At 51.7% G+C, this 27,215-nt stretch overlaps 9 protein-coding genes and 1 non-coding gene across 10 annotated transcripts; 3 read left to right on the top strand and 7 right to left on the bottom strand.

Annotated features, from left to right (window-relative positions):
- Window positions 1-372: 372 nt before the first annotated feature.
- On the bottom strand, window positions 373-7,405 carry COCSADRAFT_163454 (uncharacterized protein; the record flags this gene model as incomplete). The annotated part of the gene is made up of 4 exons (XM_007705206.1): window positions 373-435; window positions 494-6,399; window positions 6,452-6,767; window positions 6,827-7,405. 4 exons carry the CDS (start codon window positions 7,403-7,405, stop codon window positions 373-375), a joined length of 6,864 nt encoding a protein of 2,287 aa, XP_007703396.1.
- A 1,235-nt stretch (window positions 7,406-8,640) lies between these two features.
- Window positions 8,641-13,644, top strand: COCSADRAFT_183961 (uncharacterized protein; the record flags this gene model as incomplete). Its single annotated transcript, XM_007705205.1, has 3 exons — window positions 8,641-8,683; window positions 8,733-13,166; window positions 13,225-13,644. The coding sequence occupies 3 exons, from the start codon at window positions 8,641-8,643 to the stop codon at window positions 13,392-13,394; spliced, it is 4,647 nt and encodes a 1,548-aa protein (XP_007703395.1). The 3' UTR covers window positions 13,395-13,644.
- Window positions 13,645-13,684: 40 nt separating this feature from the next.
- On the bottom strand, window positions 13,685-14,935 carry COCSADRAFT_39762 (uncharacterized protein). The gene is made up of 3 exons (XM_007704913.1): window positions 14,705-14,935; window positions 14,301-14,565; window positions 13,685-14,242 (listed from the first exon to the last, which is right to left on the bottom strand). Exons 1-3 carry the CDS (start codon window positions 14,858-14,860, stop codon window positions 13,857-13,859), a joined length of 807 nt encoding a protein of 268 aa, XP_007703103.1. The 5' UTR covers window positions 14,861-14,935; the 3' UTR covers window positions 13,685-13,856.
- Window positions 14,936-15,049: 114 nt separating this feature from the next.
- COCSADRAFT_238870 (uncharacterized protein) lies at window positions 15,050-17,240 on the top strand. Its single transcript, XM_007705204.1, has one exon. The coding sequence runs from the start codon at window positions 15,242-15,244 to the stop codon at window positions 17,102-17,104; it is 1,863 nt and encodes a 620-aa protein (XP_007703394.1). The 5' UTR covers window positions 15,050-15,241; the 3' UTR covers window positions 17,105-17,240.
- A 159-nt stretch (window positions 17,241-17,399) lies between these two features.
- On the bottom strand, window positions 17,400-17,498 carry COCSADRAFT_t69. The gene has a single exon. It is a non-coding gene; the product is annotated as a tRNA-Leu (tRNA).
- A 264-nt stretch (window positions 17,499-17,762) lies between these two features.
- Window positions 17,763-19,283, bottom strand: COCSADRAFT_149531 (uncharacterized protein). Its single transcript, XM_007705203.1, has 3 exons — window positions 18,596-19,283; window positions 18,287-18,517; window positions 17,763-18,223 (listed from the first exon to the last, which is right to left on the bottom strand). Exons 1-3 carry the CDS (start codon window positions 19,100-19,102, stop codon window positions 18,065-18,067), a joined length of 897 nt encoding a protein of 298 aa, XP_007703393.1. The 5' UTR covers window positions 19,103-19,283; the 3' UTR covers window positions 17,763-18,064.
- A 996-nt stretch (window positions 19,284-20,279) lies between these two features.
- On the bottom strand, window positions 20,280-20,579 carry COCSADRAFT_238856 (uncharacterized protein). Its single transcript, XM_007705202.1, has one exon. The coding sequence runs from the start codon at window positions 20,546-20,548 to the stop codon at window positions 20,294-20,296; it is 255 nt and encodes an 84-aa protein (XP_007703392.1). The 5' UTR covers window positions 20,549-20,579; the 3' UTR covers window positions 20,280-20,293.
- A 2,129-nt stretch (window positions 20,580-22,708) lies between these two features.
- Window positions 22,709-23,232, top strand: COCSADRAFT_39757 (uncharacterized protein). The gene is made up of 2 exons (XM_007704912.1): window positions 22,709-22,808; window positions 22,872-23,232. The coding sequence occupies exon 2, from the start codon at window positions 22,891-22,893 to the stop codon at window positions 23,143-23,145; it is 255 nt and encodes an 84-aa protein (XP_007703102.1). The 5' UTR covers window positions 22,709-22,808; window positions 22,872-22,890; the 3' UTR covers window positions 23,146-23,232.
- A 629-nt stretch (window positions 23,233-23,861) lies between these two features.
- COCSADRAFT_29340 (uncharacterized protein) lies at window positions 23,862-25,274 on the bottom strand (the record flags this gene model as incomplete). The annotated part of the gene is made up of 2 exons (XM_007704845.1): window positions 23,862-24,964; window positions 25,019-25,274. The coding sequence occupies 2 exons, from the start codon at window positions 25,272-25,274 to the stop codon at window positions 23,862-23,864; spliced, it is 1,359 nt and encodes a 452-aa protein (XP_007703035.1).
- A 506-nt stretch (window positions 25,275-25,780) lies between these two features.
- Window positions 25,781-26,710, bottom strand: COCSADRAFT_163448 (uncharacterized protein; the record flags this gene model as incomplete). The annotated part of the gene is made up of 2 exons (XM_007705201.1): window positions 25,781-26,431; window positions 26,483-26,710. 2 exons carry the CDS (start codon window positions 26,708-26,710, stop codon window positions 25,781-25,783), a joined length of 879 nt encoding a protein of 292 aa, XP_007703391.1.
- Between the last annotated feature and the right edge of the window lie 505 nt (window positions 26,711-27,215).

The following is a 27,215-nucleotide window of genomic DNA, read 5'->3' as shown; positions in this document are numbered from 1 at the left end:
AATAGAAACACCCAACTCGACCCCGAAGAACTCCGTGCTTTTTTTGTACCATGACCCAGACAGAAAATGATAGCGGAAATCCCGAACATCGCCTTTTCCAGTTCGTCATTATATCCGTGCCCATTTCCACGGGATCGTCATTACCCACTGTTTGCCAGCCAGCCCGATGGAGTTGTGATCCCGTAAGCAGCCGAGAAATGCCAATGACTAGGTAGGAAAGGTATTATGAGGAGAAGAAAAGGAAGACCGGCCCTGACTAAGGTCCACATATTGCCTATGACCAGAGTGCGCTGGTAAATGCAGTGGCGGAAGATTATTGGTGCCTCTTAAATGCACTCTTGGTGTGAATATCGAGATTCGGCCACCAGCCGACTAAGCTATTGGGCGTGGGCTCTGTTGAGCATGCGTGAAGAGAGCGTTCAGAAGGCGTTCAACCTGAAAGGGACAACGAGTTAGTATGATTCAATAGACAATTTGTAAGGAGCCTACGTACTTCAGGCGCCGCCTTCACGAACGGCAGCTCCCAGAATGCATATGTGCGGTTCTTTAACATTTCCAGCAGCGTAATGATGAGACCCCATGGGTGCGGGCGGTGAACCAACAGGCGCTCCAACAATACACGAGTGATAGTCTCTTGAATCTCTGATGCCAGCGAGTCCTCGCTTGGGGGTCCGAAGAGGTGCAGTAGCGCATAGCTGTAGAAGTGAGTATGCGTGTTTGGAAAGCGCAATTGGTTCGCGATGGCGCTGATAAAGTGGAACCTGGCCTCAGGGTGGAAGTCCTTGGCCAGCCTTTCAATGAGCTTGGTAGCTGGGCTCTCTGCGTCAAAGATTGGCACTGTGGCTGATCCTGTACCAAGAGTCGATATGCCAATATACAATATGATCGCGTGTACCAGCGCTGGATTGGCTGTTGTTGGGACAAGCTCAAATCCTGCAGGCTTGGGCTCTGCGTAATACACCGCGCAGGTGACTGTGTCGACGTCCTGGTCCTTCAGTTCAGAGCCCTTCAGCAGATTGTCAATGGCATTCTTGATGCCTACGTCTGAAAGTATCTGCTCGATATCGGCACGGATGACTGGGGCTTGAAGATCGTGCTCGAGGCGGTCTGCCTTTAACCCTGCAGTAAATGGATCTGGCATCTCAAGGATAGTAGATGGATATGCGCTGACAATCAGGTTACGGAGCTGTGTGCAATGCATTGGAATGCTGTTGCAGAACCTGAAATGGTTCTCGACCAGGAACTCGGGGAAGTCATGGTGGATAACCAACAACACGCGCAGAACGCCCCGGTAGAACTGCTGGGTCATGATAGTTTCTCCAGTGGGCTTAATCAGCTTTCCAGTAAAGATCAAGAGCGTCTCGATAAGCTGAGCGTAAATATCCCAACGCTTGTCGTCTTGACCCTCCTCCAGCATGGCCGGCACAAAGATACGATGTGCAACCAATGCGAGCCATGAGAAGGCAAAGCGTTGAATGTTGGAGGGCTGAACGATCAAAAGAGCTTTGGCAACCGCAAGGAAAATGTCTGCCTTTTGTTCTGCCAACGACTCTTCCTTCACTGCATCGTTCAGGTGGAACAGGATCGTCGAAAATAGGCGGAAGAACACCTTCTGGTTGAAAGCATCTTCTCGGGTGCTGTGGTGGTTACAAAGGACGAGCACTACGACGACGAGCATCTGATCCAAGTACCTCGCTTTGCTCTTCTTGGTGGCACCCTCTTGTTCACCTTGATAGATAAGAAGGTCGACGATGAGTCGACCAAGAGCATCGACCTTGACCGTCGCAATGTCTTCGTTACCACTTCCATATGGGGATGAGTGTTCCTGCTCATATGCAATCACAGACGCATCGATGCAAGTGCGAAGAAATGCGACTGAAGATTCCTGAGTCTCCAGCACCTTCTGTTGGTGGAGCTGGTAGATGAAAGCACCAACAGTTTTCTTTGGCATGTTTTCCATCTGAAGATGCACCCACTCGTCAAAGACGTAGTCGAGCTGATCTTTGTGGCTAGATGCTGGTGGTGTCAGTGACTGCTCATTGGGCGACGCTTGCAAGTTGGCAATGACACGCTTTCCAAGCTCAAAGCCAGAGTCTTCTGCTAGCCAAGTAGTGAGAGCGTCGATGGACATGGCAAAGTCGGCACGGAAAGCACTAGGGTGCTCATTGAGCAAGAGTTCTTCTATCAGGCTTGACAGCATCTCTACTGCAGCGACACGCCGTTCTTGAATGGCCTTGGCAATTGTTGTGTTCAAGCGGTGCATATCCATGAGATTGACTTCCATAAGGGCCACCATGACGGTAGCCTTGAAAATACGGTCGTCGTCGTGAAGAGTGGCCAACCACATCAGCACTTGTCGTGATGTCTGGACGGACAGTTGGCACAGATGACTCAATAGATGAGCCATGACTTCGACCTCCAAGCGACTCAAGGAGTCAGAGAAGAGGTGGTTTGTGACTTGTCCAGCGATACGGAAGGCCCATGTCTCTTTGTTAGGACCGGCGAACTCGATGCTTGAGATGAGCTGGTCGAAGACTTGGTGGACACTGCTGCTACCAGGTTGGAGGTCTGTTATACGCTCCTCTGGTGCCTCTTTGATGACGCGGGTCAACTCGATGAGGAGGTCCTCTACACCACGCTGGCCTCGCTCAAGGCCAGGAGCGTCCATGTAGCCGTTAGGCTGTTGCTGAGTCAGCGCTGCATGGGGTGCTTGAAGACTCTGTAGCCTAGGTTGTTGCTGGGCCGGCTGTCGTGGCTCAGCTGGTGCAGCACCTGGGGTTGGGAGGTTTGGCACCGCCGCAAATTGGTCTTGGAGGACATCTGGGAGTTGTCGACCGCCATCTTGAGAGGTGTTGTTAACGTGCGGCGCGCCTCGCGACTGCCTGCCAAAATCTTCATAGATGGCCAACTGCTCCCTGTTCAAACCGCCAGGCATCTGTCTGTATGGCTCCGGAATGTAGAATGCCCATGGACTGATGTTTGCATCCTTGAAGGGCTCATTTGGACGAGAGCTACGGAACATGCGACGTATACGGACGGCTTCTTCGATTTGCATGTCAATTTCAGCGAGAGATGACATTTCAGCTGCTTGCTCAACGGTGTTGCAGACCAGGTCAAGGTTGTCGTTGACAAACATGATGATATGTCCCTCTGGCAGTCCCTGATCGGGAAGATCCCTAGCTGTAAGGCGGATGTTGTTCTGGATACTCATACGGAGGGGCTCTTTGCAGGTGACAAGAGCCAAAGAACCGGAAAGAGCTTTGACAACAGTATGTGCTGCATTGCGAAGCTTCTCCTCATCAGGCTCCATGGCAAAGTCTTTGTTGATCAGCTGCGATGTCGAGATTGCGGCAATAGTAACGGAGCGTTCAACTACGGGAGCAATGATTTCCTGTATAGCCTGATTGACTGCAGTAAGGAAAATCTTCTTGAGCGTCGCTGGCGGAACCGCACTATTTCCAGAAGGCGGGTATTGAAGCTGGTTGGTGAAATCGGGCAGAGCGGCCGTCATTGCTGCTGAAGAGAAGCGTTCATTAGGTCCACGTGCGCCGCGATTGAGGCTCATGATAGAAAGGTCGCCGAAGGCTTCCATGCCGTCTGTCACTATGGACCCAAGGAACTCTTCATCAACTGGCGGCCGTCCTCGGATGCTGTTAGTTGGCTCTATGTCCTTGTGGTCAAGCTCCAAGCCCTTGCAGAGAACTTCAATCTCGAACTTCTGGTTGAGCTTCAGGTCAGCAAAGTGATATAGCTCCATGAGCACACCCAGCATCTCCATCAACCATGGATTGGGAGGCTTAAAAATTGTCGACTTCGCGGCTTGTACCAATACTTTGCAGGTAAACGGAATCACCAATAGGAGGCGGTCTGAATCGTAACCCTCGTGCAACAGGTCCTTGAATGAAATGTTGCGGAATTTGATTGGCTGGTCGCGGGCTATGGTCAGGGATCCGAGCCACGAACCCAGGTTCTTCAGGTGGCCACGTTCGGTAGATCCCAAGGTAGAGTCGGTGTTCAGCATGCGAACAACACTGGCGTATGTCTCTCGAAGAACCTCGGCCCAGAGCATCTTGTCATTGAACAGGTCAAGCATGTCGAGATACAATTGCTGGAAGTTGGGTTGCATCTTTGCGCGCTCCTCAACGAGGTAGTTGGCGAACCATTGATGATGTCTCTCCTCAACAGCTTCAGTCAGGTCGTTAATCTTGTCACGCAGATTGCGCTCGGACACGTTGTTCAGTACAAACAAGACCTTGTCCTGAACATCTTCATCTGGGTCCTCGTATAGTTCTGGGCGCAGTGGCGGGTCGACATACAGACAGCTGAACTTGGGCACGGCTGGCTCTTGGTGGATATTCTCATCGACGCCGTTACCGTTGGCCATGCCCATACCATTATGGCCCTCGCCATTGACTTCACCGACTTGCTGACCTACTACTTCTTCAGCTTTAGCATAAATTTCAGTGCCTTGAAGCCCAGGTACGATAAGAAGTTGGTCGCAGTAGTTGGGCCATTCAGAGAGTCGATTCGAGAAGTGAATGAGAGCCTGAAGACCGAATTTATACATACTGTCTTCAGGACGGAACTCTTGGACAGCTTCTAGAACCATTGCTAACCCAACTTGAAGTGCGATCCGGGACAGAAGATTGAAGTTGATGATACCGCCAAAAAGCACAGCAGTCGTCGCCAATGCTTCGAGTGGGTACTCTCCGAAACAGTTGTACTCGTCGAACAAGCCATGAATCATGCAGGCAAACAGGTCCTGGTCCGCAGGATCGCGGGATTCTTTGTACTTCTTCAGAGCGGAGATGATGTCTCTAACATCGCTGTCGCCACTGTACATGTTCTTGAAGTGCTCTTGCATCTTTTTGTCGGCTTCTTCAGGAAGGGCGTTGCCATTTTGACCATTGGCGTCAATGACGTCGTCCACGCCCTCGCCATAGTTGATCAGGCGAGGATAGGCCTGGATACAGTTTCGCTGCAGGGGAAGTAGTTCCTGCTCGGGTAGACCACATTCTGCAAGGAACCAAAGGAGTGGGTATACCGTCTTCACTGCTAGTGGTAGGTTAAGAGGTTGATGATCGTCTCGGAGGCGTTGCATCTCTTCACCTGCCCGCGCACTGAGAAAGTTGGTCAGAATGCGACGGAAGAGTGGCCCAGCTTGGTCGAATGTCTGCTGTAGCCAGGGCTCAAGCTCGAATTTCCCACGTGCATGTGCCTGGGCAGCCAAGTCCAGGCTAATATCAGTGTTACTGCGGATCAGTGGCTCCAACCAGTTATTCGTCTCGGCATGCTCCAGGATTAGAGTGAGAGTCATCGAATCGGCGTTGTATGCGTCGACAAAGCGGTCCACGAGCCATTGGATATCCTGTTGCCACAAGCCGTAGAGGACAAAGTTGTAGATGGGTAGCTTCTTGTGAAAATAAGGATCAAACAGCTGCTTCAACGCTTGCTCTTGCAATGCGCCCCATGGCTTTGGGACTGCCGCTGCCGCTACAAGGAACTCTGCTGTGTGGGGGTTGATCACCAAGTCAGGTATGCCCATCAGCTGAGCCGTATGGTACGTCTCTGAGGTCTGGAAGATCATGTTGAAAAGAGCTGCCGTTGCGTCCAGCGAAACAAATGGATGTCTGACAGCCTCCTCGGCAAAGGCTCTTGCATCCTCTGAAGCTCCTTCAAATGTCTTCATTGAGTACGACGTGCGGAGCCTGGGGATCTGGGTTACGTCCAGCTCCTGTTTTGTGGATGACAGGAAAGCCACTACGAAATACAGCTGCGTCAAGTCATGCTGCCATTGACCTCCCCACAGTGCCTGTATGTCGAACTTTTCATTCTCTTGGGCTACGGGAAGCAATGCGTTGTAGATGGCCAGGAATTGATGTCGCTCGATGCGAAGGTGATCTCGGTCAAAGGCAAGCACTACGTCTTGCCAGTCTATTCGTTGTCCTGTCCGGTGCTCACGTAACGCGGCTACAAAATTCTTCGCATTGTATCCGGTCGAAAGGGCAAGGTAGAGCAGAACGGCAGCAACTTGCTGGTAGCTAATGTCGCGTGTCTCGGCCAATGCAAGCACTTCTTTGCATGCCTCGACCGTAGCCGTGCCTTGAGGCCCTGCCTGCTTGACTAGTTTGACAAGAGGGTTACGCGCCCCGTCAGTGAGCTCGACGAGTATCAACTTTGATTCGACGATGCCTGGTATCTGTTGGTGTGTCTGCTGATATCGCATCTGGACAGCGTAAGCGAGGCTCATCTTCTTCTCTTCATCCCAGCCTGGTGGCGGGTCCTGGAGGAGGCGTTCGACGAGTGCGGCGAGGTATTCATGAGTCATGTCGTCTGGCTGGGTCGGCTGCGCAATGGCCATGAGTAAGTCATCGCCTATGGTAGATAGAACCGCGTCGGCTGAGAAGTGTTAGTGGCTATAGTCAGCGAGCAGAGGGAGGGGGACGCGTACCTTTGGGCCGCAGATCTGTCTTCCTGCAGGCGAGCGCCAGCATAGTCTTTGCGACTGAGTCTAGTTTGAAATGAGATATGAATGTGGCGAGATCAAAGTCACGGAACAGATCACCCTCGCTGGTGCTGATGGACTCTGCGATCTTGTCAGCCTGCTCGGGCTCCTTCCGTATCTTGTGCACTTCGGTGAGCAGGATCTGGTAGCTGCCATTGGGGTCGGCATTGCGTGCGCCGGAGCCAAAGATGGTGGCTGCATTGTTCTGCAGCACACGGCGGAAGTACTTGGTAAAGACCTCCATGCCGTTTGTGTCGACGAGCTGGGGGCGCGTCAGTAAGGCAGGGCGGGGATGGGACGCGGAAGGGATGGGCGACGAACCTTCCTGATCTGTTCGGTTTGCGTGTCCCACTTGGCGCGGTCCTTGTCGTCCTTGACTGGCCCGAATTGGCTAAGCAGAAGAAATATCTGTGCGATGACGATGCGGGAGAGGTTCTGGGACGATGCGGCAGACGAGTGGGCCGAGGTGCTGGGGGAGCCGGTGGTGCTCGAGACTGAGAGTGAGGGCGAGGCGCGGACAAGCTTGGAGGCTCCTCCGCCGCTGTTTGACTGTGCACTGGCGCCCTGAGTAGCGGCTGCGGCGGAGGAAGCCAGGTGCGATGCAGCTTGGGGCGCTATGGTCCTGGACCCACGGGAGGACAGCAGCTGGCTGGCGGGGAGCTGCTGTCCTGCGGGCGAGAAGGGCGACGATGTCGACGACGAGGCGGGCGGCAGCGAGGGGAAGTGTGCAGTGGCGGGCGATTGGGCGTGGCGCGAGGGGTTGGGCGAAGGGGTGCTGGGATTGCGCTGCTGGTGCTGGTGCTGGTGGAGGTGGTGGTCGTGGGCAAAGGCCGTGGAGATGGGAGCGAGGCGTGTGCTTTGGGATTGTCTCGGGGCGCCCCAGGGGTGTTGCTGGCTCATCGAAGGAGGTTTTCCATGAGCAGCGCGTGGCGGCTGGAGGGAGAGGGAGGGGGCGGGAGGGGGCGGGAGGGGGCGATGGGATTGTAAGGTTTTGGGTGCGGGTGTGATAACCAGACGTTCAGTCGGGCGTGCAAGAAGAGCGAAGCGGGCTTGGCACGTAGCAGCAGAGGCACAGAGACACACCAGGGCCACGTTTGACTCGAGTTTGGCGGAGCAGCAGCAGCAGGACAAGCAGAGGAGGCCGAGGGTTTGCAAGTGTCTTTCTTTGTCTTACAGACGATCTGCTGTCATTGTTGCACTCTAGCCCACGTTTCCAGTTGCAGTCACGCAAACTCAATTGCTCCGTTTTGGTGGGTGGGCTCACCAGGCTGCCCTTCTGTGGCAGCACCGTATCCGGCGTACAGCCATACATAGAGATCAAGTAGTACCCCACACTCGCCTACCCTTCACCTCGCCGCCTCGCTGGTGACGGCCATGCCCGCCGCCATTGCATCTCACCACACCTACTGATGTATCCGGGTCCCAGTGCCATTCCAATATGACCCAGTATTCGTCGTGTTGGGCATCCAGGACGTGTCTGGCGTCAATGATGCCATTCCCAACACTGGCACCCTCGGAATGGCGGGCGGCCAGTGTGTGCAGGTTGTAGAGTAACCAATGCACACATACACGGACACCACAGTGACGACACCCTCACCACGCCCGCCGCTGTAGGCTTTACTTTTTGCGGCAGGCAACACATGGTCAACACGTCCAGGCTAACAAGTGCAACATAGCCGTCCGCCCGCTGGCCCTGCGTCATGGCAATGCAGCAATCGCAGTGAATGAGAGAGACTATGCATGCTAACCAGCCACCGCCAAACGCAGGGGACCGCAGAGATGGGATTCTACAAACAAACCGAACAAGGAGAACAGTCATGTGCGCTTGTAGTCTTCACCCGACCTGAACACACACACATACGTATGTCGTCCTTGGGCTCGCCTTGGGGTTGGCTGGTCAGCTTAGCGCTAAGTACCAATACCCCTCGCGTCGCCATGGTGATTCTCGCGAGCGTCAACACAGGGTTCACCGCCAGCACACCCTGGCCCACATCCCCAACATCCGGCGCTGCTCCATAGCCTGCATGTTTGAGTAGCCTGCCATTCTTCTGAAACCCTCTAGATAGCATTCGCTTTCTTGTATTTCCTACAAACTGTCGCAATTACCCCTCGCTGAAGTCGTGCACACATCCACCATGGGTGCAACGGCGACGGAGCCGCCCTCGGTCTCCCTCTCGTGTATGTATACCAGACTGCATTCTGCACACTAACAAGCTAATATTGCCAGTCGCCAACAATTTCTGGGGCAAAGATGACGCCGGCGTCGGTCCTATGCTCGACCGCATGCATGCGGCAAAAGTCACAAACGACGAACTCAAACACTTTTACGCCGCGCGAGCATCAATTGAAGAAGACTATGCACGAAAACTCTTGAATTTGTCGCGGAAGTCACTTGGTTCTTGCGAAACTGGCACTCTTCGACTGTCGTGCGATGTCATCCGAGCCGAGGTCGAATCCATGGGAAAGGCGCATCAGAATGTAGCCCAGCAGATGAAGACAGAGCTAGAAGAGCCCCTCGCAGCCTTCGCCGGTGGAATGAAGGAGCGGAGGAAGATTGTGCAGAATGGCATTGAGAAGCTGCTCAAGCTGAAAATGCAGCAGACATCGACCATGAACAAGGCACGCGACAAGTACGAGCAGGACTGTCTTAAGATCAAGGGCTTCCTAGCGCAAGCGCACATGGTCATGGGACAGGAAGAGCGCAAGAATAAGGCCAAACTGGAGAAGACGCAGATCAACCTGGCCACAACAAGCGCCGACTACGAGGCTGCAGTCAAGGTGCTTGAAGAAACCACAGGCCGATGGAACCGTGACTGGAAAGCTGCATGCGACAAGTTCCAGGACCTTGAAGAAGAGCGCATCGACTACACCAAGAGTAGCTTGTGGAATTTCGCCAACATTGCCTCGACCGTATGCGTCAGCGACGACGCTTCATGCGAGAAAATCCGACTGTCGCTTGAGGACTGCGACGTAGAAAAGGACATCACCGGCTTCATCAAAGAGTCTGGAACTGGCCAGGAAATTCCCGATGCGCCCAAGTTCATCAACTTTTGCAGGGGCGACGCAGAGACTTCGTCACAAGTCTCTGAGGACGAGAACTACTCAGTTGCACAATTCGCCAGGACATTGAATCCGGCGTATCGCGCTTCATCGCCAGCGCCTTCCAACTTTGACTCTCACCACGATCCAAACAATCCTTTGGCTCGAGAGATGGGACTCCAAAGGGACACACGTCCAATCTTACCCGACGATATTGATGCTCTACCCCTTCAACCTGTAGAGAGCCGTCGTCAGTCAATGGACAGGCCACGCCAGTCAATGGATAGGCCTCGCCAGTCGATAGACATGCCTCGACAATCAGTAGACCGGTCTCGCCAGTCGATAGATATGCCTCGCCAGTCAGTGGACCGGTCTCGCCAATCGGTAGACAGGTCCCGTCAGTCAGTAGACATGTCTCGGCAGGCGGCCGAGTCACCACAACCATACCTGGACGAACCGCAACAATATGTTGAGTCTCCACGACATGTCGACTCGCAACGGCAACGCGCAGAGCAACCGCGACAGTCACGGCAATATGTGGAACAGCAAAGACAATACATTGAGCAGTCACAACAGCATGTGGAGCCACTAAGGCGATATACAGAATCACCGAGGTTGCAGTATGCTGAACCACCAAGACAGCAGTATACCGAACCCCCGAGACAGCAGCATACCGAACCCCCGAGACAGCAGTATACCGAACCCCCGAGACAGCAGTATGTAGAGCCACCAAAGCCACAATATACGGAACCATCCAGACAACAATACGTCGAGTCACCTGAACCACAATATGTGGAACCACCATATGAGGAACCACCATACGAGGAACCGCCATACGAAGAACCACCATACGAGGAACCACCATACGAGGAACCACCATACGAGGAACCACCCCAGCAGCAATATATAGAGCCGCCCAAACCGCAATATACAGAACCGCCAAAGCAACAGCAGATTGAGCCTCTACGAAAACGTGCAGACACACTGAGACAACGTGTAGAATCACCACAGCCGATACAATCTCCCCAAGCAACACGGGGAGTGCAGCCAGACCCTCGGCTTGTCCAAGCACAAGAGCAGGCACGTCAACAGTATCAGCAAACCCCGGTACCCCACAACGACTACCCGGCAGATGGGATGACCCAATTCTGCCGCATCGGTGCGCCACCTGATCGAAGTTCAATCCCAAGTCCGGTTCGTCCTGCTAGTAGGGGTTCGCAGAGTGACTGTTCAAATCCCAATTCCTTCTCAAGTGTCGAGCCACCCAGTGGCTCTTGTTCACCTGGCAAGCCGATGGCTGCTCCATCGATTCCTGAACCTAGCCCGATTGAAGAGGGTACTGTGCAGAAGAAGAGAGGATTCTTCAACAGCCCGTTCGCGAGGAGAAAGAGCAAGCATGAGATCGAGCCACCAGCTCTCGCGCCCAGCACCCGGAAAACCTGGACACCTCCCTCACGGAGGAATACCGAAGAGAACAACAGTCTGACAAAGAGTTTTGTCATCAGGCCTACTCGGGCTATTGAGAGCAAACCACCTTCTCCCGGTCCGGAACCAGCTGATCCACGGGCAAACTTCCAGCTCAACGTTGGTAACAACGTATTTGACGTCGCTTCACCGGACAAGAAGAAGCAGGAACCGGAGCCTGAGGCGCAGGAAGAACTCGATCCCATTGCACAGGCTCTTGAAGAGCTGAGGGGTGTTACCAAGCAGACTTCAGTTCGTCAGCCTGAAGAGCGCAAACAAGCTGCTGTACGCCAGACTGCAGATCGTTATCACGGTCTTGCCACACCGGCACCTCCTGCTACTCCTGCTGTCGGTTCAAAGCTGGCTGGCAGCGTACCTACACCACTTTCTAGTGCCAGCATCACTGCGGCAAAACGGGGCACGCCTCCGCCCTCATACGAGCAGCCACCCATGTCCCGTCTGGGCGCCCCTAAGCCAGCACATACAGCTCGCCAGATGCAAAAGACCACACAAATGTATGTGAATCAAAAGGTGAACATGTTCAATGGGGGCGATGCAGCTCGTCCTCCAAGCCGGAGCCCAACGAAGCAAGAGGCTCCCCGTACTACTGCTGCTACTCCGCAGGCTGCCTCCCCACGAACTGCCTCCCCAGCACCTGCGCGTGCTGTCAGTCCACGACCAACTCTGCAAACGGCAAAACAAACTCCGTCCCAGAATTCCTACCGGACTACTCCAACGCAGCAACAACCTCAATCGCCGTCAACCTATCAGCCCGTGCAGCGACAGTCGACAATTCCCTCACAGCCTGCGCAAAGACCACCATCTCAAGCATCTCAGCGTCCACTACGCCAACAAGCAGCTGCTCAGGCAGTATCTCGGCCTGCATCCAGACAACAGTCACAGCAGCAGAAACCTTCACCGGCTACTCAGCCAGTACCACGACCTGCATCTAGACAGCAGGCACAGCCGCAGGTAACGCCACCAGCTGCTCAGCAGGCATCACGGCCCATGTCCAGACAGCAGACACAGCAGCAGCCAGCTTCTCCCGCAGCTTCAAATAATCGGACGGAGTCACCAAATCCCTATGCTCCATCTAGTGCTGGAGGCAGACCGCGGGCTCAGACAGGCACTGCTTCGGCTCAGGCTTATGGTACACCTATGGGTCGTAACACGTTCACGTCTTCGCGTGGTCAATCACCGACTGTCAACAACACACAAACTGCTGCATCACCCAAGCCTCTGCAACAGAAACCTGTCCAACAACAGCAGGCCTCGCAGCCAAAGCCTGTGCAACAGCCGCCTCCACAGCAAAAGCCTGTCCAACAGCCGCCTCCACAACCAAAGCCTGTGCAACAGCCGCCTCCACAGCCAAAGCCTGTCCAACAGCCGCCTCCACAGCCAAAGCCTGTCCAACAGCCGCCTCCACAGCCAAAACCTGTCCAACAGCCGCCTCCACAGCCAAAGCCTGTCCAACGGCAACCTCCACAGCCAAAGCCTGTCCAGCAAGTACCACGGCCCGCATCTAGACAGCAAGCACAACAGCCTTCCCCACAAAAGCCAGTTCAGCAACAGCAACCTCCACAACCAAAGCCTGTCCAGCAAGTACCACGGCCCGCATCTAGACAGCAAGCACAGCAACCTCCCCCACAAAAGCCAGTTCAGCAACCGCCTCCTCAGCAGCAGCAACCCTCACAACAGAAACCTGCTCCACAAGCGTCCAGACCTGCATCCAGACAACAGGCACAGCCGCCTCCCCAGCAGCAGCCACCTCCTCAGCAACCCCCTCAACCAGCCTTTGCGCAAGCCCAATCCCGTCCACAATCCCGCGCGGCCGCATCTTCTCGAGCAGCAAGCCCCAACCCTCAATTTCGCCAATCCTTTGATCGGCCTGGTAGCTCTCTAGGCAGCGAAATGGCCTTGGCCCTTTCCACCGCTGGTAGCGAGCGCGGTGATGGCAGCGTCTACGGCGGAAGCCAGTACGGAGGCAGTGTGCGCGGCAGAGCCAATACCGCCCGCCCGCAGAGTTCGTACATGGGCAGCGAATTTGGGTTCAACGGCGGATCGGGAAGCTCCGTGAGAGCGGAGTCGAGAGTGCGCAGTAAGAGTCTTGCTGAGCCAAAGAATTATAACAGTCAGGGACGATTGATTTTGAATTATTGTAAGTTTTCCTTGTTTCCTACTTTTTTTTGAAGGAATTTTTACTAACGATAACAAAGCTCGTGCCATGTACTCGTACGCAGCCCAGATTCCAGAGGAGCTAGGATTCCAAAAGGGAGATATCCTTGCTGTTCTCCGTCTGCAGGATGATGGATGGTGGGAGGCTGAAGCAGTGGGCAAGCAGGGTCGACCAGGTCTTGTGCCCTCCAACTACCTGCAGCCTTGCTAGATGGTATTTGAAATGTTTTGGAAGAAAGAAATAAGGTGAGATTTAATGAATGCGTTGGTTTAGTTCATCTTTGTTTTCTTGTATTCAGCGAACTTTTTGATTTACACATACCCACTCTCGTTCCTATAAGCTCATGTTTGGCGTTTTTAAGGGAGATTGTTTTAATTGGGTTTGTTGGTTTGACGAAGCGATGGGACAGACAGATGGGCACATATATGTAGTGAACGAAATTGTACATGATTCAACGCACACAACATGAAGTCCAAACACACACGTGAACATTGAGAGTAGGCAGGGAGATACAATACCGTATCATGGAAAATCTTGTTCTGATTCGGGTATCTAAATTTGATTTGAGAAAAAAACGCCTAAATTTGCTGCTTGATGTAATGCAAAGAACGACTATCCATACGCGCCATTGCCCATGCTTTTCTCCACAGAGTCCCGTTGGTCTTGAACCAATCACTCATACGTATTCTCATACGGATCAGCATCATCGATATCGTCATCCTCGCCGTTATCAAAGTACTGTTCAGCATTGTAATCGTCGTCCGACTCTTCCGAGTCAGTAGAAGCAGCAGACCAATTATCCTCTTCGTCCACAGCATCCGGCTTATCCTCGTCTACATCTTCTTCGTCCTCGTCAGCGTCTGAGTCGCCTTCTTCTTCGGCGCGGGCTTCGGCCTCGTTGGTGCGCAGCTGCTCGGATCGGATGAGGCGCTCGATTTGGGATTCGGCGTTTACTTTGGTGACGCCAAGGGTGCGGCGCTTTTTGGTGGTGGCGCCGTCGGCGCGGGTGCCATCTACGTCGAGAGTTGGGCGGAGCTCGGCTGGGAAGAGGTCGACGACTATGGCTTTTGTCAGGTTCCGTGGATACAGGTATGGTGGTCTACGCGATCAGCTTACCGTATGGGCGGGCGTCTAGCTTGGGTAGTCTTCTGCGTACTTTGAGGTACTTGGCAGAGTACGTCTGGTTGCCGGTGAAAGGGTCGAAAAGCGAGGCCTCGGTGGGCGCAGGCTCGTTGGCTTTCCTCTTAAGGCCGTTCTTCATGCCGTCGTTGAGGATGGTGTAGAAGGGGCCCTCGTGGATACGATCGCGCACTGCAAGGTGGTGTCGGGCCATGTCGAGCTCATCGTTTGTTGGTGGAGGCGCCTGTGGAGGAGGAGCTTCCTGTTCATGTCTCAGCGAGTGGTCCAAAGGCGTGCTGCGAGCGCATGATATGAAGCCAGGCAACGCGATGCGCCAAGCCCATCGTGCTCACTTGACTCTGCGCAATTCAAATAGATACGCCATGATAGGGTGAGCTCACGGGAAAACGCTCAGCAGGGCCTTTTTGGATGTCGAGGCCAGTCAGATCCCAGTTGAGCTCTGTGCCTGCAATAGTAACTGTTCCTCGTGCGGGATTGAAGGCTCCGCGCGCACCACCTCGCCCTCCGCCTCGTCCTCCTCTTGCTGCTGGCGGCATATTTTCAATAAGCCTGCGCGACCCGTGTGCTGGTTCCACCTCAATCAAGGCCAAGGGCGATGTCGTCAAGTTAAGAGTTGGGCAAAGTTGCCGAGTCAGAAATTATTTGGGTGCAGCTCGAGCCGCGGTCTGCTAGGGCTGAGAGTGGGGTCCCAATCTGCATCCACCCACCTATCACCCCGCCACATGCCGCCTTCCAGGCTACAGGGAACGCGTGCACTCAACCTAGTACACGAAATCACATGAGCTGGAGCTAGAACATTCCTTTACAGCTCATTCTATCAGCCGTACTCCAGACTAGTAGCAAGACAGAGGTCATTACCATTCCAACTTGAGCCCTTGTCCTCTCTACTGTACCATCTGTCCCACTGGAGCTCAACCATGGCCACGCCAACAGCAGTCCTCAGTGAGCTCTCTGACCATCTGCAAAAAGTCGACCAAGATCCTACCTGTCCATTGGATACAGACCTGCTCGAACGATGTGAGCTCTCCACAAATACTCCGGAATATAGAAGCCATGGCTGGGAGGATACTAGATCGCTCTTCCTGCAAATAGCCGCCTTGCTACCCAAACTTCAGCAGGACCCATCGCCACTCGTCCATTTCATCCTCAAGTTGGCTGGACCGTACCGGTTTGAGGACGTCAAAGATATAGACTTTGAGATTGGCCTCGACCTCCAGGCTACTCCATTTCACAGCCTTCTGCTCACACTGCTCGAGAAGGCTACCGCAAGTAGCACAGATGCCCAGGCCCTCGCCAATCGTCCATCAGTCATGTTAGCCACAGTCCGTCTGTGGCTTTGCACGCAAGATGAAGGAGTTGCGACGCAAGCCGAAGACCTTCTCACTTCACTACTAGAAGTATCAAAGAATGAGCCTGTGGCTATTGATGGCAAGTCCTCACTACATACATACGGCACTGGTCCCATGTGGCGACGGCTTTTCAGCGATCGCGACATCAGTTCGCTATACTATCACTATACATCTCTGAAACAGGTCATTTCACCCCCACTTCCGCTTCTGAGCAAGCGGGACAAGACTATCTCTCAAGCCAGGCTGCTATCATGGCTACCGCGCGTTGCCGCTATGGACTGGAATGCCATAGTCTCTTCATACGGTCTCCCTGTCGAGCAAGAAGTCGGCTTAAAAGAAGATCAAGGCCTACTCCACTACGCCGCATTGAAGATGGTCGATATTGAAGACGACATGCTCATGCACATGTCACTAATCCAGTTCTATAGCGTACTCATCACAAAAGTTCAGGCCAGGCCTCATCTCTCCCACTATGACTCGAGCCTTTCCTTGGACTTCCTAAAACAGGAAGGCATTCACAAGCGCCTGATTGACTTTCATACTTCAGAAAGTCCTGGCGTGGATCACTCTTTCCTGAGCAATCGGACAGCACAGTATATCAGCGACTACGTCTCATGCTACCCCGAGAACTTCGAGATTAGCAGTGAGATGCCAATCATTCGCGCCTACGTCCACCGTAATATCCGCAAGTGCGAAGCAAGCAATTTGAACATCATCGCTGCAATGCCAAGATCAACACTGATTCCGCGGGGAGCCTCTGGGCCAGCTTGGGACGACTGTGTCATTGTAGATATGCCAATTACCAGAACAAACCCAGATGCGTTGAAGACGTTAGCAGCTGTCTTCCATGGCCCGCCAAAGGAAGAAATCACATTCCCACAGACTGAAACCCTAGGTTCTGATAGCAAGCGTACACAGACTGAAGCCATATATGCGCGTCTCCTGACTGCCCTTTTCTGGAGCAAGAAACCAACCATGTTCGCTGACTTGACGACGCATATGGAGACTATTGCTATGAAGGAAAACGCGCTGGCTGCTCTGACGCTCGTGGGTGCCCTCATCACGGCTTCATGGTCTACCGAACCCCTGCCAGATGTTCCCGTCAACGAACCAACATATGCCCGTCTTAACTCCTTCCCAAAGTCCGGCGTCGATCTGATCCTCGATCCCAGCATCAGCGGCGGCGTATTCCCTTCCCTGTTGAAACCAGCTACGACCTTTTCCAACCTTGTCGGCGGTCGTGGTGATGCAGAGAACGCGGCCTATATCGTTGCAACTGCAAAGTTCGAGGTCTTGAAGACGTTAGGAAGGAAGCTCGAACAGAATGGTGATAGACAAGACGTGCTTGCCATGGTTAGGAGGAGAGTGGGCGAAGGTGTTTGGGGCGATAACTCCAATGCAGGAAGCAGAATCGGGACACTGGAGTTGTAATGGGTCACTGATGCACAAGAGACCTCTCATTATCACGTCTCCACATCCAGTACGACTTACAAGGGCTGACACCAAGGACCACTGGGTTCATTCCGCTATGAATGATATGATTGTAAAAGTATTGAAGAGAAGAGAAAAAAAAGATAATTGCCTCAACTGGTGAGCTTCTCCACGTTTGCAACCATTCTTGTTATGAATATCTCTCACAGTCGACCGCTGGCCAGAAGGACAAGCAAAAAAAAGCAAGAGAGGGGAAAAAAGAACCTGGGGTATCTAGACGGATCTAGACGAATGCTGATGAGAGTGGGACTTGAACCCACGCCACTTTCGTGACCAGGAATATAATGTTAAGATAACCTTAACCTGGCGCCATAACCAACTCGGCCATCTCACCATTTGATTGGTTGTTCGATGACTAATTGCGAATTTGCATGATATATCACTTTGAAGAACAAAGCAACAAAAACGAAAGGAATCAACAAAATCATCTGAGAATATCATATGGACACAAGGGTTGTATGTGGGCGAAGTGCGGGAAGCTAGAGAATTTTTTGGCGAGTGGGTCCTGGGACTAGTAGTAAAGGAAAAATGGTAACTTGGACAACGGTTCAATAGTGTCGCGGTGGAGGGAACACAAAAGAATTCCTTTTGTTGAATTCGTTGGATTCGTTGAATTGAAACCATTACTATTATTGCTTGTTTTTAATCATTATATTATCCATTATATATTAAATGCCATTATAGATGCAGGTGTATTGCACCGAAGTAAAGGGGCTTTGAATCCATCATTGAGGGAATAGACAAAACGGACGTGACCTGTTATATTAAAATTACGTTCTCAAGTGCCAAAAATAACGGCTCGAGATTTGTCGCAGGGAATCGGAGTACGCTGTGCATATCAACAAGCAGCCGAAAAACCAATACCGTTCTGTTCGGTTAAGTCCAATAAAACGTCGGTATTCACCACGCACAGCGTTGATTGGCATAGTTCCACTCGAACGCGCTCATAATACCGTAATAATGCGCTATAGCGCCCAGAACGACAGCGACATGGAAAATTTGATGCGACGCGCCGCAAACGTCGTACCGCTTTGGTTTCCAGGATTCTGGGAAATGCGCCTACAAATGCAAGTTAGTATAAAAAAGCAATCAAGTCAATACCAACGTCAGCCAAAGACTTACTGCGTAAAAACCAACTCCGATGAGTATCAAAACGCCCTCGAGGAAGTAGTAGCGTAAGCCAGATTGTTGATCTAGCTGGGAATAAGGGAAAATACTAGCAGCATGGATGATAGGCGCAAAAGCAGATAACCCCATAGCAACGAATGTGGACAAGCGTAAATACTTCCACTTTGGGCCCTGCAAACCCGGACTAAGAACAATCGTAGCAGTCAGAGTTCCCAGCGTAATAATCTATACCCCAAAAAGTCAACACCAAGCCCTTAAAGCAAATTCCAACTTCGTCAACAAAGGGGGAAGGGAAGAACTTACCATAGCCCAATACACCTTCTGCAACCGGGGCTCACAATAAAACGCAAAATAAATCCCGGGGATGAACGACCCCACAATTTGCACCACAATACCCACATAATCAAGTCGCACCCAAAGCTCTGCAAACGCATGCGAGTGGCATATCAGCGTATGATACGCTGCTGATGTGCCAAAGCAAATCACGCACGTGCTCAGGAACACGCGGAACATGACTTCATCCTTCCACGTCGCGTGCGGGAACTGCTCTGCAAAAGATGTGCTGAAGGAGTGGCTGAAGAAGAGGCTGAGGAATGCGGGGAGAAGGTGTGAATAGATGTTGATGGTTTCGTTGTGCAAGTATGTCAAGCTTTGTACGCAGAGGCGCGTGGATTTTGTGATGGGGCGGTAGGCGGTTTGGATGTAGGAGTTGTGAGCGTACCAGGCGGGGAGATCGGTGCTTTGATGTAGTTTCGGGATGGTAAAGGGGAAGAGTGGTGTTGAGGGTTTTGCATCCTGGTGGGATGTCATGATTAAAAAGTGTGGTTTGTTGTTGTCGCGGTTCTGCGGGTATAAGAAACAGTGTTGTTGTTGTATACAAAAGGGGTAAATTATTAAAGATTATTGTAAAAGGTCGACTGCGGGTTTCGCTCAAAAGCACTGCAAGAAACGTCGCGCGAATTAATGAAATGCGCAGAACGTTAGTCTCATTACGCCCGGTGCGGAGGGCGGGAAAGGAATGAGGTGAGAACTCAAAAGCGTGGGATTCAAGCTTTCTTTGCGGATGATCCCGGCTATATGCGATCGAGTCGAAACGGGTCAATTTCGGAACTAGGATCGAGAGGCGATCTCCCCGGGGCAGGGTAACTGTAATCGTAAGCAATAACGCAAGGGCCTCGGAATCTCAAATATCTACCGGTCGATCGTGCGCGGAGAGCGACTGCAACAATGCGCACATAGTACATGACTTGCTCTCGGATTTCGTGGTTTGTTTCGAGTCCGCTATATCCCTACTACCACTACTTAGTTCTACGTACGTTGCAGTGGTATGTTCTGCTAAGTTCCTCCACGCAACAACAAGACAACATAAATTCTTCGATCAAGCACTAGAACTATACGCTTAATCTCGTCACAATTGTGTAGGTGATGAAAGCCTGCAAATCTCATATTTGTCTAGTTGTGGGTGCGTATCTCAAAGTGTAACGAGAATTGCATGCTGCCAAGATACCTCGTCAGGGCCGTTCGTAACGCAGCCACGTCTGCTGGTTCACGCTCTACGTACAGAACATTCACGCCTTCTAATCTACAATAATGAGTCTTTCCCTACACAAATAATCACAGGACTGGAGAAACGTGCTCTGCGTAGCCTGGCCTTTTGCCTAGGCGGGCAACTCGCCAGGCAGGAGCGCCCATTGCGGAGGCAGGCGAGTCAGCCATGTACAGTTGGGATGTATGAATTTGCTATGTACAAAGATAAGTTTTAAATGAGGTTGATGGAGTAGAAGAATGTGCGGTACGCCGATTAAGGGATACGCAAAACAATATTTATTTTCCTGGTTTTCTCAGAAAGAGAGAAAAGATGCATTAGTGTACTTCGAGTACAGTTAGGATTGCTAATTTTATCTAAAGAGAAAAAAAAATTGCAACCATGGTTAGTCAGGAAGGACTAAAGGTGTAAATGGTAATGATACGAGAATGGGTCGATACATACACCCGTTACCCTCAATGCTCTGCATCACCTCGCCGAAGGAAGTAAACAAGTGTGAGAAGAGCGGCAAGGAATATCCCAAAGTGGCTTGCGGTTTCTAGTCGAGAGCGCCAGACATTCTCGCTGCGTCTGTACCAAGGTACAGCACGCCTGTGCCTATGTCGCCGGTTGGAAAATGCTTTTTGGCTTTCGGTTTGTAGGTGTTGGTTGTGAGTTGGTAGGATAGGTGTGGGAGTGGCATTTGTGTTGTTGTTTCTGCGAGGAGGCATGGTAGTTCTAAAAGAGGTGCTATGAGTACAGTCACGTGTTAGCGCAATGCTAGAGGGTGTGCTCCGAACGGATTGCAGAAGTGCTTACGTAGGGATATGCGAGAGACAGCTAGATAACTGCATGTAGTTTAACGCAGGATAGGTAAGAGCTTTTCCCCTTAAGGAAGTGCAGTGGTGTTGGACACTTGGGGTATCGTAGTGTTTTCTGGGTTTCCAAACGCGATATATAGTATGTCAGTAGCAGATAACACGGTATTTCGTGAAGCAACGCTGATGCAAGTATCGCGCTCGATTCTCGTGCACGTTCCTGCGAGCATGCATATGCCACAGTGGCAGTGGCGTATTTAGGAACATATTGGATATGTGATTGGGCAAAGAAGTAAAACAAGTAAAGATGATTGCGGGATCAGGGGGCGATGTAGTAAGCGCTAATCAGTTGCTAAACTACACGGTTGGTTCCGTCTTACAATCCTCTGCGGCGCTTAAGGGTTTGAATCCTAGTCGCCCCGCAGACGAAGTATGAAATGAATCAAAAGTTCTCATTATTTTCTGCGCAAGAAAAGGTTCTGTCTTGTATCTCTGATGCTGTAGTGAGGAATTTTAGAGATTTTAGTGTTAAAGAAGCTTTCTTAAATCTTCTTCTTGTTCAACTAGTACTACATATACCAAGAGCCTACTATATATACCCTACTTTATATAGCTAAGGTAGCAGTGAATACAAGACCACTAAGATTGATTACGCAAAGGAGAAGATGCCGTGTAGGTTGTTCGTATGCAGAGATGGTCTTGCGGGTTGTGGGCTTTAGAGAAGGATTAGCTGTTAAGGATACAAGGGGGATGGAAGGAGAGGGACGAGGTGCATACACGCTAAGTAGTAGCGAGAGACGCCAAGTCCATGACCTCAGCCCCTCCCACCACCCACTGTGACCACAATACATTACTGCACCCTATTTCCAACACTGCCAGCACAGTTAGGATATCGTTGCGAGTTTCCTCTCTCCTCGCCTGCCTCCGTAACGGGCGCCCCTGCCTGGCGAGTTGCCCGCCCAGGCAAAAGACCAGACTACGCAGAGCGCACTCAGCAGCAAAGAGCGGCGCTTCTCGTCTGCAGCAGATCACGGCACTGCAGAGCGGCCTGTTTGCCCATCTTGCTTACTTAGTTTACAACCACCATTGACCAGAACTTGAATATCTGACGTTTCCTTATGCACATTGTCCACCCCACCATGATCTTCGAGTACAAATCCTCCATTTTCCCTAAAAGGTAGGCGTCATAACAATGACTCTTCCGTTACAAAACTGATCGCATGACTAAATAAACACGCTCTTATTCTTAATGGCTAATACTTAGAAAGTGGTGCTTTACTAGGTAATAACAGAAAATAAAAAGGTAGTTGTTATAAGCTAAACGCTGAACTGCACTCTCAGTGGACTAGAATAGTACTACTGGTAGTACTATTAGCATAAAAATAGCGACTACCAAAACAGCGCAGCATAGGACGTACCTCACAGCACCACCGCGGATGGTACGCTTTCTCAATACAGTAAACAGTGCTGTTCGAAAAATCGACAAACTTTGCATACAAAATTAGCTAACTGAAGTGCGTAGTAGTGCGTCATTGTTCTTATGCTAGTAGGCAAAAGGCTGCAGTCCCACAATAGCAGATACCCTGGTAGTAGAGGGTATCCAGTCAGTAGTATAAAGTCCTGCTTTCACCATTAAGTTGACCAGGTTGACAGCTGTTGGACTTGGGCAAAATGCATGCAGGCTTTGGCTAAATGCTGCCGTCTCACAAGGACAGTACCCTGGTACTAGAAGGCATCCAGTCGGTGGTAAAAAGCCCCACTTTCATCGTTAAGTTGACCAGGCTGACAGCTGTTGGACTTGGGCCAGATGCATGCCGGTCACGGCAAGAAGGTGCAAGTAGGCTGCGCACGCATCACACCCCCACTTTCCCCTACGCTAGCTATTTCGCTCGCTGTTTCGCTCGCTATTTCTCCAGCTCCTACTAGTACAAACCCCGATTAGTGCTAAGCATTAACTTTGTTCACTTCCGGGCCCAAGCAATAGTTGACTTCCTTTAAAGACACTATGCCAAGCTAGATCTAGTCGCCAAGGTACTTTCGCAGTAATGCGATTAAAAGGTAAAGAGAGCATATAAAGAGTTAAACAACTGTGCTAAAGCAGAACCACTACGATACCTCGCCTACTAAACGTCACTGGACTTCTTCAGAAAGACACTGTGCATCCTACATTAAAGTACGAGCAATGTCCTTCCACCTAGGGCACACCCTCTGAGATTACTAACACATGACTATCCAGACCCCGTTGTAGCACCACCATGCCTCCTCACAGAAACACAGCTACCTCGCCTATCCTACCTACTCACAACCAAACTCTACCTGCCAACAGCCAACAGGCATCTTCCGATCGTTCAAATCGGCGACATGGGCGACATAAGCGCAAGCGTGCTGCATGTTGGTACAAATGCGGCGAGAACGTTTGGCGCTCCCGACTGGATACCGCAAGTCACGTCGGGATATGTCTTGCCGCCCTTATGACACTTATATTCTTCCTTCGGCGAGGCGATCCATAGACAGAATAGCGACGGAATATACACTACTTCTACGGTTTTTTTTTCGTGATTGTAGAGTTGTACAGGGCAATAGGGCTAAGATAGATCATGGTTGTTTACGACCCCAGCATTTGCAAATCTTGTACTATTGAAGCGATTTTTTTTTAAATATTCGGATAGCCTAGACACATTATACGCAAGTTATTTCAACCCTTCTTCTTTCCCTGGAGAAAAAGATAAAAAAGATTAATGTTGTATTGCGCATCATTTTGTTCAGCATACCACAGATTGCCAGATGGAGGTATACCTACCTCTCCCTCACTTACATTCTTCACCCCACCGCCCTTACTTGCCATGATCTTCGAATCCAGGTGCCCCTGTTCTTTACGCATTTTGCCCAAAAGATAGACGTTAATCGCGTATCCCTCTGAATCACTGCAGCCACCAATAACCACCAACCATACTTTTCCTCACACATCACTTACCCCACCAATCGCAAACCCATCATTTATTTAGAAAAATCCCCATTTTATTGATCTCTCACATGGCAGTAAATCCCTTCCAAATTCCCACCAATCAAACGCCCACGCTGATGAATATTTCTTTTTAAAAAATAAAGAAAGTGCAAAACGAATCCCAGTCTTCCATATTCAGAGTACATAGAGATCCTCCCCAAGTCTTTGTTCCCTACGACTTTGATATTTCCCAAGGAATAACCTCCATGAATCAATAAATCTCTACTCCCCAATCTCCATGCCCTCGGCCCTCTTCCTGTACATTTCCCTCCTCTCAAACGACTCCGGATCTTTACCCGCAGCCTCAATAATATCTACCTTGGGCTGTTCCTCCGTCATATCAACGCGACCAGGTCGTCTCGGCCTCAAGCTCGTCCGTTGAGTAATGGGGTAAAAGTACGCTGCCTTTTGCAATTTGGTGTCGCGCAGGGGTTCAGATTCGTGTTTCTCAGGGTCGTGTAGGGCAAGGGCGACGACATCGCCATAAGTATCGCTGGGGTCACCGACTTGTTGCGATGTCTCGTAGGTGCGGATGTTGTCGTATTTGAAGCACTTGCGAGGCTGGCCTTCGTCATCTTCGGCAATGTCAAAGTCGATGTCGGCTTCGTTGGTGGGGTCGTATGTGGTGAAGTTGCGCTTGATGCCGCGGACTTTACTCTTATCTGAGGGCAGGAAGAACTCAAATTGATAGCGTGCAATGGGTGGTGGGACTGTTGGGTCGAGTTTGTGTGCTTGGAGGTCTTCCATGTATCGTTCTTGGTCTTGGATGGTCTGACCGGCGGGACGAAGAAGAGCGACATCAAGTCGTGGGTCGTACGAGGGGTCGAGTGGGTTGTTAATGGGTGGTGCGGTGAACTTGAAAACCATGTATCCGCCAGTATCGGGTGTAGCGTCCCAGTCTGGAAGAAGCGGGTACGAGTCGAGCAGCTTGAGATTGGGGTTCCTGGGGTGCTTGGGCTTGTTCCACGCCAGTCGCTCTTCAGGTGTCGACTCTGCCGCCCTAATATTCTCTGCATTGTCCTGTCCGTTGTACGCATCTGCTGGGTAGGCAATGTTGAAGCCCTTGAGAATATGTCGCGAGATGTTTGTAGGATCATCGAGGGACGTCTCTACTTGCTTCCGCTTCCTACGCAGGCGCATAGTATTGGACGAGTTACTCGATTCGAACTTAGAACCGCCAGTGGTACTTGCGGTAACGTATTCCGTTCGCCGCAAGAAGGTAGCGCCCGAGACGTGGCTGGTACTCTTTCCAAGCGCATTTGGCGGTCGCATCAGCGCCTTATCTGCGGCACTAAGCGGCGGTGGGTGGGGCATAGCCTGAATAGCTATATGACGCGTCAATCGCTGTGGGACATTTGCGCTGCTGCAGGTTCACTTACCAGACTCATCTCCATCGAATACTTTGGGAATACCGACCAGATCGATGGGCATACCCAGCTCAGCATCAGCTTCAATGTTCAGCGATTGCTCTCGCGCAAGCCTAGATGCAAAGCCCGCCGACGTATACTGCCCGCTCGAGAGGCCGGTGTTGGGAATGTCTAGCAGCTTGGGCGGACATGGTGGTGGAGGCAGCGCATTCGAATATCTGATTTTCGCAATGTAGTCCTGGTGAACGACTGGGCGTCCGGAGCTCATGTTGTCGTTGTGTTAGTATGGATTTCCAGTGATGGTGGTGGTTGCGCGGCTATGAGAGGGCCAAAGAAAGTTGATGAAGCTCGGAATGCCGACGCGCGCCAGGCCTCGCCGCGCCAAGACCATTCCACGCTATCACCAGGGGCGTCGTTCGAGTCCCCTACATACTGCTCAACAATAGCAACATTCAGTACACCGGTTTGCTCTCGAACGCCCGATTTTTGGAAGGCCAGCTCACTTTACATGATATGACATTGATGTGTTTAAACATAACGACCGTAATAATTATTATATAGATGTTCTATAAAGACCCGGCTCCTATGTACAGCCAACACTCATACTATTATCCAGGGTCTGTGCTGTCTAATACCACCATCAAATGCATAACTGCGTTTTTTCTGTACCAAAAAAACGCCATTTTCATGCCAGCTCCACATCGAGGCTGGCGGGCAGAAAAGCCAGCCAGGACCGACGTCTCTCCGCACACATTACAATTGTTCATTGCTCTTTTACTGGGCCTTCCTGAGCTTGGCCATCTTGCGCTCTCTGCGCTTCTTGGAAGCCTCAGCACCAGCCTCGGTATCAAGGACAAAGTCCCACCACCTGAAGCTGCTAGCGTAGTTGCCAATGAACTTCTCGTGGTGGACGTCGTGGTGCTCAGCACCTGCCCAGAAAGGCAGGATGTGGTGCAGACTCCAGGGGAACTCGTAGCCGCTGTGGGCATCAATGGCTTGGAACAGACGTAGCACAATCCAGCAATACATGGTCAAGATGTGAAGGTCCTTGGTGATGGCGCACCACACAATGGGAACACCAACACTGCCGAAACCCAGAACCATGACCTCAATGGGTGAGGCGTACTCTGCTGCGAGACCGAAGGGAGCAGAGTATTGGTGGTGAATCTTGTGGATGTTCTTGTACAGGAATGAGCTGGCGTGCATGAGGCGGTGGGCCCAGTAGTGCCATGCGTCCTCGAAAACGAAGAAAATGGCAATCTGGTATGCCATCTTGTAGATGCTGGGGAAAGGAACAGAGGTCTGGAGGCCAAAGTACTGGCACATGGGGTGGAATAGCCAGATCTGAGGGAGTTCGACAGTGAAGTGGGAGAGGAGGACGAGGAGGGCGCATTGTGTCTGTTCCCAAGCAGTAGGAATTTTGTTCTGCGGTGAATTAGCTTCATCCATGTCAAGCCCATATTGTTGGCAACGCACCTGTTGAATCTTAAAGCGGTTGAAGTAGGGTATGCAGTCGATGATGATCCAGGGAAGCGAGCGGCCGAAGTAGAAAAGCTCGTGGATGGTGAAAGACATGATGCCCGTGGCCAGGATATCGTTGCCCATCCATGCGTACCAGGTCATCCACATCCTCTCGAGGTAGTTGAGCTGCACATTGTACTTGGAAATCTCTTCAAAGGAGCCCCAGTACGTGTCCTGCGCCATGGGCGACAGGATTGAGGTTGCGTTGTTCCTGGAGCGGGTAAGCATGTGTTGGTGTGCGGGATGCGGACTGCGTCAGGGACGTACATTTTGCAGGGTCGCGATGCGCAGCACAACCGTTGTGGGTGGCTCTTTTTTGTACCAGAGACTAGAAGAAAAAAGAAGGAATGACTGCAAGGAGCAGAGGTGGTGAGGGAGCGATTGGCGGTAACGTAGTGAGGGTACGATCAAAGTAGCGGCAAAGGAGGCGGCGGATTAAGTAAATTGCAGATTGGCGGCGCCCTGATCGCCATTCGTACTACTTTCGCCACCCAGGTTCACTGCTGTTCCGAAAGGCCGACGCGTCCACACCACGGCACTAGTGCCTGCCCAGAGATGCCTCCTTGCCGGCTGACCAATCACATGCCGCCCGCTATGACCGGTCTGGGCTGACCGCCTTCTGCAACATAGGGGGCAGCTGGTGTCAAGCCGTTGCCGAAAGATTCTCACTATGTCCTCTATGCCGTCC

This window comes from Bipolaris sorokiniana (assembly GCF_000338995.1).
Source record: "Bipolaris sorokiniana ND90Pr unplaced genomic scaffold COCSAscaffold_13, whole genome shotgun sequence".
NCBI lineage: Eukaryota > Fungi > Ascomycota > Dothideomycetes > Pleosporales > Pleosporaceae > Bipolaris > Bipolaris sorokiniana.
Note: the sequence above shows the minus strand (reverse complement) of the source record. Positions and strands in the feature narration are given on the sequence as shown.

Coding starts and splice junctions, on each gene's coding strand:
- COCSADRAFT_39762 (XM_007704913.1), bottom strand. CDS start 14,860: ATGCCGCCAGCAGCAAGAGGAGGACGAGGCGGAGGGCGAGGTGGTGCG. Junction 14,566..14,704: donor GCCCTGCTGAGCGTTTTCCC/GTGAGCTCACCC, acceptor AGACATGAACAG/GAAGCTCCTCCTCCACAGGC. Junction 14,243..14,300: donor GCTAGACGCCCGCCCATACG/GTAAGCTGATCG, acceptor CAAAAGCCATAG/TCGTCGACCTCTTCCCAGCC.
- COCSADRAFT_238870 (XM_007705204.1), top strand. CDS start 15,242: ATGGCCACGCCAACAGCAGTCCTCAGTGAGCTCTCTGACCATCTGCAA.
- COCSADRAFT_149531 (XM_007705203.1), bottom strand. CDS start 19,102: ATGACATCCCACCAGGATGCAAAACCCTCAACACCACTCTTCCCCTTT. Junction 18,518..18,595: donor AGAAGGTGTATTGGGCTATG/GTAAGTTCTTCC, acceptor TTTGGGGTATAG/ATTATTACGCTGGGAACTCT. Junction 18,224..18,286: donor TCGGAGTTGGTTTTTACGCA/GTAAGTCTTTGG, acceptor TTGCATTTGTAG/GCGCATTTCCCAGAATCCTG.
- COCSADRAFT_238856 (XM_007705202.1), bottom strand. CDS start 20,548: ATGCCTCCTCGCAGAAACAACAACACAAATGCCACTCCCACACCTATC.
- COCSADRAFT_39757 (XM_007704912.1), top strand. CDS start 22,891: ATGCCTCCTCACAGAAACACAGCTACCTCGCCTATCCTACCTACTCAC.